General features: G+C 38.4%; 1 protein-coding gene across 3 annotated transcripts in view; it reads left to right on the forward strand.

Annotated features, from left to right (window-relative positions):
* The first annotated feature begins 206 nt into the window (after positions 1–206).
* The window catches only part of PIGN (phosphatidylinositol glycan anchor biosynthesis class N), an 89,300-nt gene continuing 66,938 nt past the window's right edge, over positions 207–22,568 (forward strand). For all 3 annotated transcript variants that reach the window (XR_009274683.1, XM_058804125.1, XM_058804131.1), the window contains exons 1-8: positions 207–316; positions 717–815; positions 3,549–3,809; positions 8,293–8,414; positions 9,521–9,619; positions 14,243–14,349; positions 20,317–20,441; positions 21,669–21,799. Coding sequence is in view for 2 of the 3 variants with exons in the window: in XM_058804125.1 (XP_058660108.1) it covers positions 3,583–3,809; positions 8,293–8,414; positions 9,521–9,619; positions 14,243–14,349; positions 20,317–20,441; positions 21,669–21,799 (811 nt within the window). In the remaining variant the exon portion in view is untranslated. The remainder of the gene's footprint in view (positions 317–716; positions 816–3,548; positions 3,810–8,292; positions 8,415–9,520; positions 9,620–14,242; positions 14,350–20,316; positions 20,442–21,668; positions 21,800–22,568) is intronic.

The raw sequence follows: 22,568 nt of genomic DNA on the forward strand, positions 1-22,568 counted from the left end.
GTGAGGGGAGAGAACCACCAAAAACCCTTCTCTAATCTGCATGTATCACTTGATTCTGGAAAAGTAATTAATTGCAGTCAAAAGGTCCTTGCTGCTTTTCTTTCTTTAATCTCCTAGACTTTAGGAAGGGTATCTGCTGCTTCTGCCTTGCTGTCTCTCAGATCAATCTCACCCGTGCATCTTCCCACTCTCTTCTCTGCTCCTCTGCAACAACCAAAGAAGTGAGAAACTCTGAAGTCTCCTGGAGCCCCCTGCATCACCTTGGCCCTGCTCATTTTTTACTTCCTCCACGTGAACAACTTGCATTTCACAGGCAGTGAGTAGCTTAGTGGATCTTTAGTACTTTCCTCTTCAGCATCTGAAAAGAATCTTTGTTTAAGAATCCACACCAGCTTTGTGATTTTGACTCCAAATTGTTTGAACCAAAATATTTTATTGGAATAGTTTAACGTCTGGCATAGTGGGGGTTGGACAGTATCATTATTGGCTCTGTATAGTTTAGGAGATGGTGACAGAAGGGGGAAATGTAGAAAGAAAGGAATATAAATTAGAGTCTGATATATAGCTTACTAGTTGGGCTGAGTCTATAGAGGAGGTGATTTGGCTGGCTGAACTGCATTAGCATTCCAGGATTCTGTTGTAGCAAGTGATGTTTGGGTGGACAGTAAGAAATGACATGTGGCAAATAGGTTGTAACATGCTTCTCTTATCTACAGGACTCAGTGTCTTTCCTCTTGGTGTGACAGAAGAGAGTAATGCAGTCACAACTTGAGCAAAGCTTGTATTTTGCCCTGTGAAAACAAGGAGTGAGGAAGGTACTGCACTAAGGCATTGCCTGAGAAAATATCACAGGACGCAAAAATATTGAGATATCTTTGGCTTGTGTTTTCTTGACAGAAAGATGTAAGATGTATTTTCAAGTGACTGTTTGTTTATCCGCATTTTGGATGGCCAGGCACCCGAGGGCAGAGATGTTTTGGCACTAGTCATAAATACTTAGATATGGCTCCTCAGCCTCAAATGTGTGTATGCTTAAACATTTCTCTTTGTCTTCTCTCATCAGGCTGTGCCTTTTGCTTTTTCTTATAAGCTAGTGCTTAATCCAGCTTTTTTTTTTTATCCTGGTTATTTTTTCCTTGTGAGGAATAAGTTGTTATTGAAATTGTTATCCTTATTGTTTCCATGCCTTTTGAGCTGTCTTGAACAGTCGAGCACCAGGCTCTGTAGAGAAATTTGCATTCAGCTGTGTGCAATTAGGAGCTTTCCAAAGCCTCTGTACCTGTGGGAAACTATTTGTAAGCTTGAGGACAGAATATTGTTCACAACCTTGTGTTTCAGTGATGACACAAAGTCCTGCATTCAAGGAGCAGGGTCAGCTAAGGCAGAGGCAGAAGGGAGGGATGTGGCAGGAGCAGGTGCTTTGGGAGCTGCCTGTCTGGAAACCATGTGATGGTGTTGAGCAGTAGGATATGCTGGGCCCAGATAAATGGTTTGGTGTAATGTAATAAAACTGTGGTTGCAAAAGAAATACTCTTTTCCTTTTTTTCTTTTCTCACTAATTCTATAGATACTATAGTCTAAGCATTACATTTGAATTGTGTTGATTGAACTCTTCTGTTTGCAAAGACAGGGCTAGGGAGAGTTAAAAGCAAAGAGAATTAGCCAGTGCAGAAAACAGATTAGGTTACTAATACTTTAATTAGAAGAACATAGAATATGTTAAGCTATGGAATTGTAGCACTGGGAGCATACAACAAGTAGAAGTAACAGCTTTCTTTAGTAGGGTGTTTAGTCTCATCAGTTTAAGGCATGAGTAGTTCATATTCTCTTATCAAGCACAACTGCATCAAAAGTAAAAGCCCTGTGGAAAATAAAACTGATTGAATAAAATAAGCTCTGGCACTGAACTTAGTGGTATTTCTGTGATTATGATTTCATATATTTAAATTGGTGCAGGAACCCTGAATACTTAAAAAATAAACAAACTGGTATTTACAGATATTCCAAATCTCTTGGAATCTCACTTGTAGACATAAAAGTAAGTTCCTGATTAACAAAAAGTTTTTGTTCATTAAAGTGTGACTACTACATGTCTCTTTGAAGTGCTTGAGTATTTTATCTCCATTTTTTACTTAACTTTCTCTCCAAATATCTCAAATGAGAAATTGCTGTAGTAATGTTTCAGATTAGAATTGGAGTTGTTGCATCTGTGTTTCAGTAAGGAAAATGGGTGGAATTTGAAGTTATGTTTAAGTTGCATGCTGATCTGAATTTTCTTTAGGTTAGTAAGTAATATTGTGTATTATCTTTCAAATCTTTTTTTAGTGTGTTTCTTTTTTTTCCGCTCGTTTTCCTGGCCTTTTAAGTTTTTGTTTTAAAAAACTTCTTTCAGAGTTAAGGTTATGTGGTAATGAAGCTCTTTATCCTTATTTGGTAGCAGTGATAGATTTACCATATGGTGGCTGCCTGTGTCTGTTTAGCTACTGGAATTCTGAAAGTAACAAGATAAACTTAATAAATATATTGTCATTGAGAAACTCGAACTAAATTCTCAAACAAACTGTTTCTTTTGGAGAGGGGTGTGTATTTACATAGGTAGTCTGAACCTTCCAGGCTGTTAAGAGCATCTGTTTCTTAATTAGTGAATGGAGGTGATGTTTGGCCAAAGTGGATAATTAGCTAATATTTAAATAACTAAGCAGCTTGGACAGCACTAATAATCTTTTGACAGAACTGAGCCACATTCAGGCTCAGGTCCCATACTTAGCTAATATTCATATTTACTTGCTACTTTACTTAAATAATTACATATTTACTTAGGAGGCATTGCATGAACCCCACAGCACGCTTGGCAAACATGGACGTTTTCCAGTGTACCTGTTATTAAGCATATGTCTATCTCTAATATGACATCAGAGGATGACAGGGAAGGAAAAAAACACTCAAGAAGGGAATATAATAATTCCTGAAACATAATTCTTCAGCTATTGTGCTTTTGCCACTTGTTTTAGAAGAGGAATAGCATTGTATGCTCAGCACAGCGTCTTTGTTCTTTTAAAAGAAGGTTTTGGTTTCTAGGCAGGTATAATGAGCCCAGATTTGATGGCAAACTTGGAGGAAAAGAAGCAGTGCTGGATGGATGTTTATTATAGGATGGCTTTCTCTTGGCTGTCTGGCTTGTATTTACCTGAACAGACTTAACTCTGTCGTGCAGCCGGCCAGCAGAGGGTAGTATGTTCATGGAGACATTGCATTGTCTGAGTCTTCAGTCACAGATGTAGCTCACAGAACAAACTGCCTTGATTCAGTGGTTTTTTGAAGCTGAACACCAGAGATGAGTTGCTGAGATATAATGGTTGTCAAAAGTCTGAATTAGTCATGCAGTGACTCTGACCTGGACTTGTGGGGAAAAAAGCTTATTGGAAGTAGGAATTGATTTTATTCTGGGGATGTATGTGGTTGCTGCTTGCATTCCGTAACAAATGAAATAAATATTGATTCTGATAAAGTCTCATCTGCCTAACTTGATTTTTCACTCTCTCTCTTAGTGTGGTACTTTGCCTTTGCCAGCCGGCTGCTGCCATGGATATACCAGTCTTCATTCTTGCGGGGCTCCTTGTGCATTGTGTGTTCTTGGTGTCCATTTTTGACATCTACTTCAGCTCTCCCCTGGTCCATGGCATGACTCCTCAGCAGACTCCGCTGCCGCCTCCGGCGAAGCGTCTCGTGCTTTTTGTTGCCGATGGTCTGCGAGCAGATTCTCTGTATGAGCTGGACAGCAATGGCACAGCCCGGGCCCCTTACCTGCGGTAAGCCCAAAGCTACACTGACCTAGCTCACAATCTCTGCTGCTCAGAGTGACCCCAAGATGCATTACAAAGTCTCCTAAGAAGGAGTCAGAGCTCTTCATTTCTCGGTCTCAAGGTTGAGTTTATTGGTTCTTATCTATAAAATTCTTTCTCCTGTCCTGCCGAGGTCCGTTCAGCAGGTCAGGCAGAGGCACAGTGTCCGCCCTCAGGCGGTGTTATCTTTTTATACTAAAAACTATGTGTACACTATTTACCGTAACTTCCCAATACCTATCTCCTATGTTAGACAGGGAGTTTCTACCTTAAACCAATCCAAAATTGCCAACATCACTCAGAAGATGGAGACCAAGAAGAAGAAGAAGCAGAAAGACTGGACATGTCCAGATTCCTCCATCTTGCCTCCAGAGCCCCCATTCTAAAAACCCCAAAACTCTATTTTTCACTCTGTGACCAACTAACTGTTATTCTCCTTAAACTCTCTGGACTTGTAATTTTTCATATAAAGGTTGGTAATTGTTTTTTCCAAGGGCTAAATCAAAGGCACAGGGGTCTTGGGCTCTGTGCCAAGGTCTCTGAGCCCCCCGGGCAGGGGCGCGAGCCCTCTAGGGCAGCCAGAGGAATTTTCTGGGTTCAAACAGATCTACAGGCTTCTGCTCTACACAGTGTTGTGAAGAGAACAAGAACAACAATTGTGGTGGCTTGAGTACTGCCTTCCTTCTGCCCTCAAAGTAACCAACTTTGCAGAGTTACACTGTGCAGAAATGCATGAGCTTGGGTTGGTGTCCCTTGTCAGGAAAGCTGCTGAAAGTAGGACAGCGTAAATTGAGTCCATATTGTCCCCTGAACTCTACAGATAGTTCACTCCCCTCTCAGTTACTGGCTTTCTCCATTCACATCAGCATGGTATCAGTTCTGAAGCCTGGCAGTCACTAATTTAAGCTACTTCCTGGATGCTCAGTTTAAGAGTAGCAGTACATTAACGTGCTTGTCTTCTAATTCTAAGCTACTGACAAAACTTTTTAAGGCGTGATTAAAAGAGATGTCCTGAATAGATCTAACAGCAAGCTGCCACTTCCTCTTCATTCCACCCTTCCTGTGTGCATGACCCTGCTGCCTCCCTTGTACTCTCTACAATGTGTGTCTAATTGCTTAAAGGAATGATTTAGTTTAAGGCTGTGAAAAAATAATCCTGCTAAAAAAGTGTTTAAAGTCATATCCTTGTGTGCTTAGAACTATTTTTTTGTTAACTTGCCCTGTCTCCTTATGTCAAGGTAATTATTTGAGCATAAGACAATTTTCTACACTGAAAAAAGGCAGTATTAAATAAGATTACTTTTGTGTGATCATAGAATTAGTTGGGCTTGAATATCAGAGCAAACTCAAATAATCAGTCATCTGAAGCTCTTAGGGCTTTTGCAGTCCACTGCTGCAAAAGTAATACAGAAATATGAGAATTCCACATGGGCTTACTTGTGCCTACTTCTGCTGCTGTTACTGTTTTTATAGGCAGGTGTCTGCCACATCAGTGTGAGTTTACCATGTTGTCTTCTAGCTGTGGACTTCACACTTACCCCAGAGCAGTTTCTTTCCTTAGCAGTAAAACTGTTGGTCTTTTGAACCACCAACCAACACCATCAAGGTATGAATGCTGTAATAGTCCCATCACTGGGAGCAGGGGTGAGTAGTGGCCAGGAAAAAGTTATAATGGGTATTTTCTTTTACTAAGTGATTTCAGGTTTTAAGTTTTAGCCACCCAGCATTATCATGGCTATATTGAAAAAAGTTAAACTATGTACCAGTTTGTCTACTGCTGGAAAACTGTCACTTTTGCTTTCTCTGCTTGACCATGTTTGTGGAGTTAAGGACTTTCTATTTCAAAATCTGTAGAAGTAAAGCATTGTCACCAGTGCTGAAAGTACATGGGTGAATAGAGGGGAAGGACTTTGTAACGAGCAAAGATGCTGGTAGGTCCCTGAGTGGAAGAAAATGCCAGTAGAGTGTGAAGTGCCATCTGTATTTCTCTCATCTCTCATTCTGCATAGAAGTACATATGTGTGTGAGAGATGATGAAGAGAAAAAACATGCAGCATGCTGTGCCTTTTGAAATGTGGAGGATCAGGCAGCCCAGAGCATATCTTCACATCTATTACACAAGCTGCCACAATTTTGAAGCAACAGGTTCAGAGTTTTGTCTGTGAATTTTTGAGCTGCACGACTTCCATAACTTAACTTTATGAACAGGCTGACAAGATGATGTGGTAGTTTCTGGAAATGTATCCTTTTTTATTCTGCCAAGTTGTTGCTGTCTGAACATTCCTTTTTCAATAATACTAACTCAAGGTATATGCAATTTAGTACAAATTTTACTTTTTTGCATGTTCATTCTTAAATTCCAAGTGTTCAGTCCCTTACCCGCTTTATAGTAGTGGGCAACATAACAGCCAGGTTATTAGTCTTATCCAAGTGCAGTACCTTGGGAACTACTGCATTGTTAATGGGGAAAGATTGTCTTTAAATGAGCAAGAGCCATTCTTGTAGCAATGTGCTATTAAAAGAAGCAAAGTTTTAGTAGGTGCATGGAATTAAAAATAAATATCCATTAGGCTTGAAGCAGATTGTTGGATAATACATGTATGCCAAGTACCTAGTCTTCCTCAATATTTATGAAAAATCAGGTTTTCAGCAGTGTTATCATAGCTGTGAAAGGCAGTAAGTGATCTGAATTGCTGCAATGGTGATTTCAGGAAAGAGGTTTTCTTCCTTGTCTGTCATGTTTCAGCCATATTTCTATATCATTAATACTTACAATTATTATTATGGGTAGCTAATGTTTATACTGTCATGGAAATTAATTTTTTAGTTGTTCTTCTGAGTAAAAGGCATTGAAGTAATTCCAATTCCTTTGAGTAGGTAAATGACAAATTTATATGTAATTTTTTCTGCCTGGTATGTGTTGTTGTTGACTTCAGATCCTGAAGTCGTACTCTTGTTGACAGGCAAAGATAAAGACTTAGTTTCCAATTCAATAGAAATAAAGTTCTAATTAAATCAATTTTCTACCTGTTGTTACAATGTAAGTCTAAGGAGAGATAAAGTGTTTTATTTTTGTTTTAAATCTTTCATGAATGTTAGTGCAATACATCCTGATCAGTCTGTAGTGAGAAAAATAAGAAACCATTTTGACTAATACATAAATCCTTTTTTTCTAATTACTTTTTTCAGTACAACTTGCACTATCTCCTAGCTGAGATGAAAGTAGGAATAACATATTGGAGTGCTGTGTCTCTACATGCCTTTATATTCCTCACTGTAGTATTTGGGCTATTCCAAGTAGTTCTGTGAGCTTTCAAGTAAATCTGAGGATGTGAGGTCTAAGGTGAGTTTAAAAAAACCCCAACAAACAAGTGGTGAGTGCTGCAAGCTTAAAGTAGAGCCTGAAATTTTAGGATGTTTAAAGGCATGAACTTAGAATTTACTTGGACTGAAACACACAAACATAGCAAATTTGGTAGTTTATATCATGAACAACAAAATTTTAATTTCCTGTTAAATCGACTGTTAAAAACTACTTTGAATTTTTTCAGACGGTTCTTCTGTTTTTTCCTAAAAATCAGTAAAAGATATTCTTTTTTCCTATGCTCTGACAGTGAGCAGTGAATCTTTCTGTTCTTCCAGAAGATGGAGACAAGAAAACAGCATATGGTAGCATTCACCTCTTGCTTCCTGACAGGCTCCAGCTGTTGAGATCTTCGGCAGATGAGAATAGTTTATGAGGCTGTTTCTTGTGCTTGGGCTTTGTCCTCTGTTTTCTTTGGTTTTTATCTGTTGTAACTATTTACTGTATGTGCATAAACCCTAGACACTTGATGTGTTTCTGTGCATGTGGTGAGAATGCATTCTCCTTCACTTCAGTGTAATGGAGAAAGATGCAAGGTTTACTTCAATTTTCTTCTTGCTGCCAAGATTATTTGCACCTTAGATTTATGTGGGGTTCAAATTCTCTTAATGTTGCTTCCAAGATTCAGCACAGATAAAGGCAGGCATGGTCACAAGAGCTAATTATAATTGAGTGTATTTAAAGAGTAAGATAAGATTGAACTAGACACTTTCAGGCTAAATGGAAAGAACAAAGAGTAACACCAGGCAGAAACAATCTGTTGAGGGGAAAAAAGCTAAAGAGTAAAGCAGCAGGAAAAGACCAGTATGTTAATTTTAGGTGTATTAGAAGACCAGGTGAACTCATCTGTTTGCAGTGCTGATGGGCCACAATAGTGATGTTCTATGTGTGGTGTTGCAATATAGAACTACTTGCAGGTTAATGTTCTGCTTGTTTTACTGCACAGTAGATGGACTCTGGTTTAGTCTGGATTTTGGGTCTTTTTTTGCATTTCCTGCTTCACATCTACCTTCACTCTTTTTATCTGGAATTTGTTGTACTTTGACAAGTCATGAAAGTTAAACTGCCTTGAATCCTTTTTTTCAGGAGTATTCTGGAGAATAATGGCAGCTGGGGAATCTCTCACACCCGGGTCCCAACAGAATCCAGGCCAGGGCACGTTGCACTCATTGCTGGATTTTATGAAGATGTCAGTGCAGTTGCTAAAGGTAGGCTGGTCCTAAAGCTTGGAATGTTGTCCTCTGAGGTACAGTGTTTCAGTGATGTGCTGAGTTTCTGGATGATTATTGACAAATACCTGTGTTGTAGTTTGTATGCCAAGATGATATGGAAAATAGTAATTTTGGATTGATTTTCAAATCCTAATATTGATAGCTAGGAAAATAGTTTACATAAATTAATATTTTTAATATGGTTGGATTTAGCAGCCTGAACCTAAAAGCAGAAGTATCTTACAGCCTCACCTCTTCATGTAGCAGTTTTCAATTATCATTTGGGATGCACTAGGGTACGGCTAAGTAGATGTTGCAAACAAGAAATGAACTGCAGTGTCTCAGCTGAACCATTGCAAGCTTGAATTGGAGAATCAGGAGCAAAATAAACTAAAAGCCCCAAGCCCATGTTTTGTCCAGAGCTTTTACTGAGTGTTTGGGGCTTATTTATGTGGAACAACCCTTTGCATTACTGACTTGGTCTTTTGTCTGTTCCTCTGCCTTCCCCCAGGCTTCCAGGCCTGAGCACTAGTCATGTGTGCTGGTTTTGGTCAGGGGAGGTGAGAGGAATTACTTGGTCTTGTCTGTATTCCTCATGAAAATGTTCTTCCTTCTGACAATCACTACAAATGCAGGATTGGCAAGGATGCTTAGTTAAGAGCAACTCCATGTTTCTGTCAAGTGCCTTTTCATGGAAACATCTTGAAGATTTTATTGTAAGGAAGTACAACATGACTTCTGGAAATTTATGTATGTCTCTTATTGCCTGAAATGCCAAAAACTGAGTTCAGGCAACAGGAGATGCAGAATTCAGGGAGTTGTTAGCTGTTTAGAAGGTAAACCAGCTGTGTGCTTTGCCTGTTTGAAACCCTGCATAGTGAGATTGGTCTGGTTTTCAGCTCACTTCATAATGAATGGGGGAGTAATTATAATGGATGTTTAAATGGGATTAAAATCAAGATTCATAAATTGGAGTTCATTGTGAAATAATTTAGGGGAAACTTATAAAAAACCCCACAGCATTTTGCATGGACTATCAATTTTAAGCAGTCAGTGAGATCTTCTGGCAATGCCATTTAAATGCAGGTGTGTTTGTTTAACAGGATGGAAGGAGAATCCAGTGGAATTTGACTCAGTTTTCAATGAAAGTAAATATACCTGGAGCTGGGGAAGCCCGGATATTTTGCCAATGTTTGCAAAAGGTAAGAATTACCTAAGTGTTCAAGATTCATAGAATTATCAGGCAGTAAAATACAGACGCTTAGCATTTTTGAGTTAGAGCAGAAGGTGAAAAAAGAGTATTTTCACTTTGTGTATGTCTGTATACTTGATTTCTAGTTTGTGACACGAAGATGGGGTGGAGGAAAAGAAGCAAGATTTTGATGAGGATATCACTATTTATGATTCATTAATTTAAATAGGCCTTAGCTAATTCTGTCAGTATACTAGAAGAACACACCTTTAGTTATAAGGACATAGTATTTTTTTCTTTGGTGAGGTTTAAAATTCTTGTTTTGCCAGCCTGCAGCTGAGATTTTTCTTCAAGCCTGCAGCTTCCAGTGAGCTGAGAGATAGAACTGTAGCCTCACTATTTCAGTGTTGGAGCTGAAGAAGTAGCTTATTATGGTTTATCCTGCTTCTACTCACAACATTAATATGTAACGGGAAGAACTGTGTGAAAGCAAGAATTTCCTGGTACTGAGGTCTTTTGCCTGTGGTGTGCAGTGTGTTAAAGTCTTGTCAGGCCAGTGCAGTTGGTATTTGAGCATGCAGAGATTGCTGAGCAACACTTGAAATGTTTAAAGGTTCTCCAAGTTTAATATTGTTGTTTTCTTGGAAGAATGAGTACATATACACCCTTTCACATAATCTCAGAATAAACAGACTCAAGTGAAAAGGGGGCAAACTAAGGGCATGTGCTGCTGTTCTGTTCTGGGCTTTTGTATTGACAAATAATAAGAAAAATGGGTTAGGTAGGATAGAAGTAGAATGTAATATTGGTTTAGAGAAAATGTACATCATATTTCTCATGATGATTCTTGAACTTTTTCTGAACTCATGTCTCTTCCCCCTCACATCCTGACATTCCCCCCCACGCCCCTCTTTTCTGCTCTTTGCTTAAGCCTCATGAATTTATGATGAGCTGTAAAAATATCTCCTGATCATTTCCCATGACCTCAGATTACAGCTTGTATTTGGAAAGAGTGTGATGGTGGTGGGGAGAGGGGAAAGGTAGTTGGCCTTGCACAGATTATTTGTGTTTTAAGGGATATGTTCTTGGGAAAGTATTTGGAGAATTCAAGAATTTCCCAGAGCCCTGTCTTTCTACTGGTTTTGTTTGAGTAAGATGATAAGCAGAGGACTTTTGAGCAGCTTTGATGTTTTCTGAAGAGATGTGCAAGGATAATTCTCTCTATATGGCTTCTTCTGAGTGGTATAAACAATGCAGCTTCCTTTTGCAGGAAGGGAGAAAATCCCCCAAAGTTGGCAAAGTTTTTTATATCTGAGAAGTAGATGTTCTGTGTCAGAACATGAATAATGATTTCACATGATAGAAGGACAGATTAATTTCTTTTAGAAAAAGATAGTTCCCTTTCTTTCAACGAGGCTGAGTTTTATAGTATGGAAGGCAAAGGAATCAAGTGTTTGTTCTTTATCTTTACTTTTACCAAAAAGCAAAGAAGGAGATGGAAATTGAACTATCTGCCCCTTTCTTTTCATGTTGCAAATTAGTGAGACCACAGGACTCTTCTTGTGTATATTTTATCATGCCAATATGTTCCAAATTTTACCATCTAACCACTTGCATTGGATGATGCATAAAGAGTGTATGACACTTGCTGCCTTTTGGGAAGGATAGAAAAATCCTTTGTTTCCTGTCATTGTCTATTTTCTCTAGGTACTTTTCTTGTAATAAAATATATATTTCAAGGAAGTGGTTGAGAATTCTATAAGGAAGTAAAAAAAATGCTCACAGATTTTTTTTTTAAATATGAAAATAGAGATACATGAAATCTAAATTTGGCAAAATTTTAATGACTGTGTGATTAGTATTTCAGTCTGAGAAAATGTCTGAATTACCTTTTTATCTTGAGCAGGATTAGTTTCTAATAGTTAGCCTCACTTTGTTTCTAATAGCTAACCTCACTTAAGATACACAAATTCATGGTGTTAATTTTAACCTTCTTTTCTGTGATGTTTTTAGATTATAACCTCAAAATTATCTAAAAATAACAGGGTTTGAAAGTGCATATTTTGTTTCCTTAAAACTTTGAGTTCCTTTTCTAGACTTGCCAGGATTTGAGGTTTGACCTGAGAAATCCAGCCCTTTACTCTTCTGTCAGTGGTCTGGATTGGAGTATATTACAATGTCATGCTGAAAAAGGAGCTGAGACTGTTGCTTCTCTGAGGGGAAGTAGAAACTAGTTTGTTGCATCCAGATTGCCCTTTGTTTCATGGGTTCCCCTTCTCGTTTTGAAAGCTTCCAGAAAGGCTAGGGTCATTATTTTAACTTGAGTATGAAGAAAGTTATCATCAAGATCATGAGAACACAGGGACAAACCATTGTCAGGATTATTCTGGACAGACAGACCTCTCCATCTTCTGGTTTAGTTCCTTATTGTTAAACAATGCAGAATTTCTCATATCCCTCACATGGCTGTATTTGATGACAGCTCTCTGATGGCCACACACTGTCCTGCTCAGTGTCTGACTGTCTTTGTGTATTCATTCTTTTTTGCCCTCTTTTGTGCAGGCAAAATTTGCTGGCAAATTTTGGAGTCTGACCCATGGCAGACTTGTCATGGGTCACAACCTGCCCCACTAGCAGAGTGAGACATTCACTTTGTTCAGGACCTAAATCTTATTTTAAGAGTGTGATAACTTCATCCCTGACCCCAATGTTTGAATATGGGTGCTAAGTGTGAGATATATTGGCAGAGAAGAGAGCAAAAGCAATAGGTGGCATCTTGTTTGGAAGTTTCTGGCACCTCCAGTTATTTCCCATAGTGTAATAGCATCATCAAACCCAGCAGAACTCTGTCCTTCTAAACGATATGTTCATCCCTGGCTTTCTTCTACTTCTCTATCCCATCTTTGCTTCCTCATTCCCAGACTTAAAAAAACTGTTGGCATACTGTTGCCTGCCCCCTCAAACAACAGAACTAAAATAACATTTCCTAACATTTTGCATAGTAGAAGTTCTTACTAAAAAGAAAAATAAAAATTTAAAAAAGAGAAAAGAAACAGTTATTTTATAAGCTATGCAGGCACTTTCAAAACTTTTCTGGTATTACTTCATTTTGCCACCATTTCTCTTTGTAGCAGTGCAGGGTTGGGTGGACTGTTCTGTTTTGCTTTGGTAGAAATTAGAAATGGGTAAGTGGTAGATGTATTCCTTTGTTTTCTGAAAAATCTGTGCTGTCTTTTCTGTGGCATCTCTCAAGGAAGGACATCTCAGGTTTGCTGTGACACTGGAAAAACACCGCAGCATTCTGTCCTCTTAGACTATCAGTCATCCTGGCAGTGATGGACAGGACTTACTTCTTCTTTTGAACTCATTTATCCAGCAATTGAAATTCTTGCATTCAGTTTTAATGCCTGGCAGTATTTTCTTCCTTTTCTTTTAAGCTGAGAACTGCAGTGAATGTTCTGTGTTATAAGTAGTAGTAACATCTCCAGAGGCACAGGGGAGAGCTGCATCAGAAAATCTGTGCCAACTTTCATCTTCCAGGCCTGAAATACCTGCATGCCTTTGTGTGGGTTTGCACATAATCTTGGTTAAGCAGCTGCCTTATCCTGGGATGTTGGTTCATTCACAAGCCTGGAAGCTTACACAACTGCATTATATAATTGTGACATACAGCAGATCGAATGTATTCTCTCTGGTCATCAACTGATTGAAGAGCATTTTCCCCTCTGAGACTTTATATAGTCAGAGTATGAATGGCACCCCTGAGCTGTAACAGCTCTGCAATTGATGGAATTGTTTAATTAAACTTCACCTAGCTTCAAATCTGTTCAGGACTTCTGAAGTTTAATTTCTTGCCAGTCTTTGTCTTCCCCCTGCCCCCCTCCCTTCTCTGCTTTGCTCCCTTGACAGTGAGTAGGGAATGGAATTGCCTTGTCCAGATGCTGTGTTTGCACATCAGTGGCCCTTGTGTTGTACTTTGTGACTGAACATAGTCGAGTAGTTCTCAGTTTTCTGTTTTGGATGCATCTTTTAAAGATGCAGACTTTGAGTGTTGTGTTCTTGAAGTTGTCCACTGGGCCTTTGGTAGCTGGAATTGAAATACAGTAACCCTCCTGGTGCCTTTGTTATATGTGATATGTTTTCTGTGGAAGAGACCTTATGGATAGGCATTATCTTGTATGATTAAGTTGAACTACTGAAAGCTGAACATACTTTTCTTAAACAGCTTGTGCCCAAAACACGTGTTCAAATGAGACTATGAATATGTGTCTTCCTTGTTTAGAAGTTTCTCTGAGAAGTTCTTTGTTTGAAAACCAAATTCTGTTTGATTTGCTTAAACTGGGATTTGGTTTTCTCCTATCTGCTTTTCCACATTTTACTTCCTTGCCTGAGCATACTGGATAACATTGTTCCTCATTCCTTTGAGGTGCTGATAAGCTAATGAGGTAAAATGTTATCCAGACTTCCAAAAAGGATTAATTATGGGAAAGTTTAAAATAAGGATAAAATTTCTTTGACTTCCTTCAGGGTCATCATTTTTGCTAGGTTTCTACTCCTGTGCATTGAAGTATTTTTGACTGTGAGAAAGGCAAAAAACCTTGTATCTTCTATGCCATCTATATTGTTTTTGCAGGTGCTACTGGAGATCATGTTTATACATTTTGTTACGCAGCTGAAAGTGAAGACTTTGGAGCAGAAGATGCAGCCAAGCTTGATATGTGGGTTTTTGATCATGTTAAGGTAAGCAGAGACTGTTTTTATATTACCTCTTTATAAAAAGTACAGTTGCATGTTAACTTTATCACAGAACCTGCTAGCACATTATCATAGATCTAGAAAGTATGAAAATTTTGAAAGACCTGTCACTTGGGGCCATAAGTAAAAATTTCTTGAATCAACTTTCATGACAAGTGTAATAGACGCTTAAAGGAAATACTTATCATTTAGTGCTAATTAATAAACTAACACTAATAAAAGTACCGTATAAAACATTTTTGGCTTTGTTTTGTTTGCCTATGATGGGAAACCCATATTGGAGTACTGTAGACCCTATAAGATCTTGAATGCAATTAGTTAAGGATTTTATAACAGCTGTTGTAGCATGATAGAAATGACAATATTATTTGCTTATTTTGACAAAAAATAATATTTTTGGTCAAGCTGTGTAGCTTTTCCTCACAGATGTAGCTGGCTTCTAGTTTTCTGCTGTGGCTCACACACTGCTGTGGCTGCCAGAGCAGGCACAGTTTGTTTCAGAGGACAGGGTGTGAGGTAGAGGCAGCCCAGGACCCAGAGCAGTAGAATTTGTTGCTGTGGCGCTCTGCTCAGCTGATTTGGGTCTGTGCTGGTTCATGACTGTTGTTTTCTGTGACACTCTCACTGTGTTAATACTCCAAGGCACATGATTTCTGTTTATGTGTTAATTCCTGTATTTATGTTATTCTATGCTGCCTCGCTTGTTTTGGATTAAGAAATGCTGGTAGTGGGCATTGGTGTATAAATGTCTGTACCACTGAAGCAGTTAAGTGAGTTACTTTCTGGATCTCATAATGATGTTAATGGAGTTTCAGACTTAAAACTTTTTTTCACATGATCTCTGGGCTGTATGCATTAGTATAGCTAACCAGCATAAATCAAATAAAAAAGAAAATAAATCAATAAACCAAATCATCATCTCTTTAGGAAGTGAAAGGTAGTTCTGCTTTAAACAGTGACATAGGATGGGAAAGATCATTATAGTTTGCTAATTTTCAAAGGAAGTTATTTTCTGAGTTTGCAGGTGAAAAGATGTTTTTTCTAAGTGCCATCATTTCCCTGAATGTGCACTTGTGCCATGTTGTTGTTGTAATGCATATGAATAATACAAATCAAATTAGGCTGTCAGTTACACTTGAATAGCTGTTGTCATAAAGTTGCACCCTGCTGTCATTTGGAGCTGCACAAGTATATGAGGGTGGTACTACCTTTCTTTTGCTTCAGAACACCTAATGGCATTTATCCTTTCAAGCTATAATGATATGTTTAAAATATATGTCATTACTGATTACTTTTTCCCTGGAGCCCGCACTGTTATTTTTAAGACTTATTTTGCCCATCTAAATTCCATTTTGTGGATGGATAGGACTTGATTGACTGGCATAAGCCACACATTCCATTAATCATCTATTCAACTGCGCATCAACTGCTTCAGGAGTGTGAAACTTGGGGCTTACTGAAACCAAGGTCACTCTGCTATTATAGCTCTAACAACTTTCAGCTGAGCTAGTGAGATTATATATAAGTAGTAATGACATTACGCTGGAATCTAAATTCTGCTTTGCTTACTTTTTTTTCCCTCTTTTGTGTTTTATCTCAAGTATTTAACAGTATATTGTTTAACTTGTGTGTTGGCCGGCGTGGTCCCTGGTTTCTGCCTCTTTAGGAAACAAAAAACACCAAATGTACTTCCTCTTTACTCTGCAGTCCACAGGTCCCAAGCCTTGTGAGGGCCACGTGTTTGGGGCTGCTTCCTCTGCCCCAAAATACGATGGGGATAAAATGAAGAATGGCTAAACTCATGTTTGGGCTGCTATTGCTGGCAATATGCAATTCCTTGTTCTCTTTCAAAATGCTAACTAACAGTAAATTATCATCAGGAGATGATAAATTCCATTTTTTTTTGTGTGTCTATGCTTAAATAACGAGTAGAGGAAAAATGTATGACACTCAATAGTTCTTGTCCTGTCTCCCCATGATACAAGGTGATCATAGCCCTTTCTTGGGACAGAAAATACACCACGCACTAGACTCAGTGGGATTTTTTTTATCTACAGCAGTGTGAAAATTCAGCAATATTCAAGTGCAGGAAAAACTTGAGAGTGGTTTGGAGTTCCAGATGGGCATGGAGTTGATGGACTGTGGTTTCTTTCTGGTTTTTGGATTGTTTGGGGCTTCTTTTGATGTGTTTGTGTTTTGGTTTTTTTTTAAGAAGCTGGCAAAATAATTAAGGAGCAGAGTTTAATCACTGTAATATGACTCAATGATTCTCAGTAAAATAACTTTTACTGAAATCACAGTTTGAGTCTGTGCTAAGAAACTAAGGAGCAAAATACTGGGTGTCTAGATTAACTAATGGGGAAAAAAGATTTTGGTGGTGCATTTCTGATTTTTGAAAATTTTTGAAAATATTTAGTGGCAAATGGTTTTGGAAGATTCACCTTTTTTTTTTTAGCATAAAAAGTTCGAATTTCTAGGAACTCAGTCTTGGAGAGGAGTTCCAGTAATGGCCTAACAACAATTTATTATGTTCAAAGGGTAGGATATTCAGTTAATGTCTTCTCACTGAAAAGGATGTGTAGGTACAGATGGCAAATATTTGTGGTTTTTTCCCTTTATTCTTTTCTAATTTTGAATGCAGTATTCCATTCTTCCTTTGTCTTCTTTCTGCTGGAGAAAGGCCACCCAAGCCTTCAGACTGTCCCTTTTGTGCAGGGTGGTGGGTGGACTCCAGAATTGAATTATGTTAAACTCTGAAGCTCTGCAGATAGTGCTGTGACTGGATGTTGTTTTGTGCCAGTGAATTTCAATACAGATAGCTCTGCTCTAATTAGCAGTGCAATGGTTTTATGATTAATTTAAAATGTGTTAGTGTCTTGTGTATGCTCAAGGGATCTAAACCTGGCATATATGTTTGTCCTGCCTCTGTACTTTTGTTTTACATCTGAAAACTGGCATAACTATTTCAACTCTCCCAGCAGCACAAATCAGTGTGAATGGCTTTAAGCAGCCAATTAAATTAACTTGTCCTAGATTAAGGAGCTTTGTGAAAGGGAAAAGTTTGTTTGGTCTCTCTAATACATGCAGTCAGCAACAGTTTATCAGCTCTACTAAAGAATCATGCTTCCATGGAGGAAACTGAGGGAACAAAAAGTCCCCAATTACTTAGATATTTAACATTTTCAAGTTCATATTTTGTTCAGACATCTGTGAATCATTTGTTAGACCTTATAAATAGTCTTTATTTCTTCTTTGCTTTCTCCCATTGGAGGAGGGAGATGATTAGATCAAGATTTCACATAGCTATAACTAAAATTCTGTTGTAGTGGTTTACTTAGTACTACATTATAATTAAGTTCACAGTTTGATGTAAATGCTTTAATGGGGAACTTTGTGCTCATCTTAAGGTGCATATCAGTTGTAACCAGTGCATTATTTTGTTGCTAGCTGCCAGAAAATCAAGCTGCCAGAAGTTTCCAGAGTAATTTAAAAAGAAGGTTGAAAGGAAGCTGTAGTCATCTTGAGTCCAGCTCTCTTAATGAAGGAGGTTCAGTTAGAGCAATGTGCTCAGGCCTTGCCCAGTCAAGTTTTGAGCATCTCCAAGGGCAAGCCTTTTAAGCAGCTGTTCCAATATCTGCCTATAGTTATGGTTTAGCAAATAATTTTTTAAAGTTTGTCTTACTGCGATTTTTCACATTCCAAATTGTGTCTGTCTTCCTGTGTCATCTCTGGGGCCCCCTGATCAGTCTGGCTCAATCAGAGGATGGCGATTCCTTTCACCCTCAGGGCAGATGGTTGTATACAGCAATGGGACCTCTCTTTATCTGCTTTTCTTGAGACTGGAAAAACTGAGTGCTCTCAGCCTCTTAGTTGATTATTGCTGTCCCTGAAACTTCTTGGTGAGATTCAGCTTACATATACAGTGGAGGCAATATTACTGAATACAGGAAATAAAAGGGAAGCAAGAATAAAAAAGAGTGAGACAGAAAGATAGTTAAAGTAGAGTGATGGGCTGGAAACTAGTGTTGAGTATAAGTAGGGCTCAAGTTTTGTGAACACGGAGTACCAAAAAGAAGAGGCCTTTAGCAGGCTGTAAGGAGATACAAGGATACTTCTGAACACATAGTTCAGCAACATTCACAGCAAAGTGAAGGGATTTTTGCCATTAGTGTGTTTGGCACCTGCTTGCCAACTCACAACCTTTATCAGCCATCAATCCAGGCAAGCTTCCTGTTGTTTTTGGGATTTTTTTCAGTAAACCATTTTTGGTCAAGTTTCATGGGATAAAGTTTGCTGTTTGCTCTAGGAAAAGACATAATGTCTTAGGTTGCGCTCATCTTCCTTTTGTCTTCTTGTTTGTAATTGGCCAAAATATGGGCAAACTTTTCTGGCTGCTGCTGCTCTGCTTTATGAAGTGGCTGGGACTGTGAAAGATGCTTTTGTTTTATCCAGGGGACTTGTCTGGTGGGAGAGGAGAAGCTCAGGCCTTGCCTTCCTCTGAATGATTTTTTTTTTTTGCTTAATCATTCTGTGATAGAAAAACATATACTTGCTCATATTGATCTATGTTTTAAGATTTAATTTTGGGAGTTTTCCTGTTTGTCTGTTTTGATATGCTTTGTTTTGATTTCCTTTTATTTAATTAAAATTAAGGAAACAGTTTTACTGTATCCTGCAAATTACTGGTATGCTCTGGAAAGCTTCTTCAGTCTGTGGTCAATGTGCAGGTAGATGGATCTCTGTGGGAAATGAAAATCTCCTTAAAAATAATTACATTGCTATTTAATGTCTTCGGATTTTGTTCCTGTATCTTTATTTAAAATATCTCTGGACTTTGGTCATGGTTTTGTTTGGACAAGAGCTGAAGCTGAGAGCATGCAAATATTAGTCCATGTGGCTTGTACGTACTCAGGGAGTTAGGAAAGTGGAATTGCATACTGCCATGGTTTCCTGGCACAGCTCACTGTGATATCCTCGATCCCACTTTGGTCTTCCTCTGGGTGCACTGACTTTTGTTTATACAAGGCATGAGCTTTAGATTTTAAGAGCTCCATCACTGTCACAGCTGTGTGGTGGACTGCCCTGTCCTTTGGTGGCAGAAATGCTTCCCTGCCTCTACCAGCGTTTTCCCTGGACTCCTGCATGAAGTTCAAAGACACTCTCACTTATGTTAGTGTACTGAAAGCTTCTCTAGATGCTTTTTTGAACTAGGACCCTACCCCGTTTTGTTTCCTTGGGCAGTGCTGTTACTAAGGAGCTAATGCAGGAGTAGCTGTCTGCCTGCATTTTGCATTGCTGCGGCGTGGCTGGTCTAACACAGAATAGCCCTGTCAAGACTCATTCAGTCCAAGGGGAAAATTCTCCCCTGGCATCTGCCTCAGGGATGCTTAAGTAGGACATGTGCAAGGCAGATGTATGTTCTGTAGTTCATGTATTTGCAAAGCATGTTATGTTTTGTTCTGTTTTTTAGTTTCTGCAAACAAATTGTAGCTTGGTATCTCAGTCCTGCAGAACCTGCTTCCAAAGCAAGAATATTTGAGACCTTTGCTTCCAATTTAAATTCAGTAAATCAATAGAAATGTGAAGCCATAAGTGGCACTCAAGAGTGGTTCATCAATTTGTTTATACAGCAGGCAAAGAAAGGATTATATATTTTTGCCTATGCAAACTCAAAAAAACCCTCGTACAAAACCAAGACAAACCTAACAAAAAAAGCCCGACAAAGAACACTTCAATGTAAATATTGTGTTAGATAAGCTGAAAATTTGGACAGACCATACTGATAGTAATTGTCCTCCAAGCTGTAAATTAGAAAGTCATTATTTTTCCTCTTTTTAAATTCTAATAACTGGTAGTATTTTGACCTGGAAACAGCAGTGTCTTAGTTCTAGTAAGATGTTTATCTTCTTCCATTTTGCTCAGATTAATATATTAATGACTTATTCCATACAGAGCTTCTTTAAGTCTTCCAGAAGCAATCAAACATTGTTCTCTGCACTGAATGAAGAGAAAGTGGTTCTGTTCCTGCATTTGCTAGGCATAGACACCAATGGACATGCTCATCGGCCAAACTCAAGGTAATTGAGACATTAAGCATATCTTTCTTAGTAGTTTTAAGTGCATATTGTGACTTTTGTAACAGTGCAATTTATCAAGCCAGAAACAAATGTTGGGGGTCATATGTGTAACCATGATCACCTATGTTCTGAGTGTTTGCAGTTATTTTGTTTTTTGAGGTCTCATCTATAGAAATGAAAGATTTTTGCTCTATACAGTATGTCAGGTTATATTCTTGTATTCAAGTCTGATTTTTAGCAGTTTTCTTAGTTGCAGCCAACACATAATCTAGAGGATACATAGGAAATGCAGTTTTAAATATAAAATGAATACAGTTTTCAGATACCCCACTGCTGAAGTGATATCATTGAGTTTATAGGCAACAGTAAGCTCAGCAATAATGGCAAATTCTGGCATTATGTTTTGGCTTTTTTATTACACTTAGAAGAGTTTAGATTAACAGTTCTTGTTGCCAATTCATTTGAAGTGTGTTATTCTGTGTGAACATTTTTTAAATTTCTTCACATCCTGCTTTGCAGGATTTTACTTCTTTCTCTTGATCCTTGCATACTTTAAAATTCTCTGATTTCCTGCATCATTATAAAGTTGATACTTGCTGTGTGTTTAATGCTCATTTATTATGATTTTTTTTTACAGACAGTTTTAAAACTGACTTTAGCAGCGGATAGGAAATTAATTGTCTGAAAGTCAATCATGGTCAATCACTTTTTCTAAAATACAAATTTTTTACAAAATACAAATTTTTTATTTAGCTTCTATTCCAGAAAACTAGGGTCTGTCATGATCTATAAATCATCTCAAAACACTGACTGCCTGGTGAGATCTTTCTTTGCCATTTAGTTACCAGCTAAAAGTAATTTTTGCAACTTACAGTTAAGGTGTTTGAGTTTTCCAGAATTCCTTAGTTTTGGCATTCTGCTTAACTTGCTTGGCAGCTGTGAGTAGTAAAATTATAGTCTTATATCAAGGACAGGTTGGATTTGAATTACCAATCCATTGAAACTGTGGTTTCAGTAATCTTCAAACTGTGCTGCAACGATTTAATATCTCAGTAAGACTCGGAGGGGGAGAGATTTTACATCTAGGAAGCCTTTTGTTAGCTTGATGTTCATTTGAGATTAAAGCAGTCTGTACTCAAAGGACTGGGCTTTATGACCACGGATAAGTTGCTTTATACCAAGTGTGAGAGCCACCTGGAATGTAACATTTTTTTCCTATTTTTCAAGGGAGTACCAGGAGAATATTAAACAAGTTGATGAGGGTGTGAAAGAAATTGCTTCATTGATTGATAATTTCTATGGAAATGATGGGAAGACTGCATTTATTTTGACTTCTGACCATGGAATGACAGATTGGGGTGAGTCTTTTTAAATATTGAGTCAGTTGAGTTTATGGGCATCTGGTGTGAGATTAGAGAGCTCTGTCCCATGAGAAGCTTTGGAACCCCTGCTTTGATTTGGTGTCCTAAGTGTTGCTTGTGTATGAAAATCCATGCAAATTGCTGTGACAGCTGCATTTCATGTCTGGAGAGAAAAAAGACACTAAGTTAAAGCTTAATTTCCTCAGTGACTGCTAGTAGGGAGAGAAAGATTGTTGCAGAAAACCACCTTAGGCAGGAGATAGTGTTATTTGGCTGCCAGCAGCAAATTTGGTCTTGTTTCAGCCCATCTGGGAGATACAATTCTCACTTTGGTGCTCTAAAGCCCCTGGAAAAGGTGAAAAATCTGTCCAGGAGTTGGTGAAAAACTGTACAGAGAGTTTTTGGGAGGGTGCTGAATCTTTTTGCTTATTTTGGCCTTTTAAGCACAGCAGAAAGGAGGGGACTGCTGTGTGATCTTTCTAGAGGAGGCTGGTGCTGGAGACAGGTGAAAGAGCTGAGAGTACAGAGCAGAGAGTGAGGCAGGGGCCAACTGTGCTGATACCCACAGAGGAGACTTGGGAAGGCTTTGGCCACAGTGTCTGAATGCTTTGAGGGCAGATGAGAAAAGTTTACAGTGCTAAGCTCATTTAGACATTTTTCCCTAATTCTTTCTTCTTTCAAGAACCTTAAGAGCACTCCTGTCCTTGTGTGCAGCCAGTGAAAATGATAAGTCTCTCTTCCAATGCTGTGTGTTTGCAGCTACTAA

Source organism: Ammospiza caudacuta, chromosome 1 (assembly GCF_027887145.1).
Source record: "Ammospiza caudacuta isolate bAmmCau1 chromosome 1, bAmmCau1.pri, whole genome shotgun sequence".
NCBI classification, from domain to species: Eukaryota; Metazoa; Chordata; class Aves; order Passeriformes; family Passerellidae; genus Ammospiza; species Ammospiza caudacuta.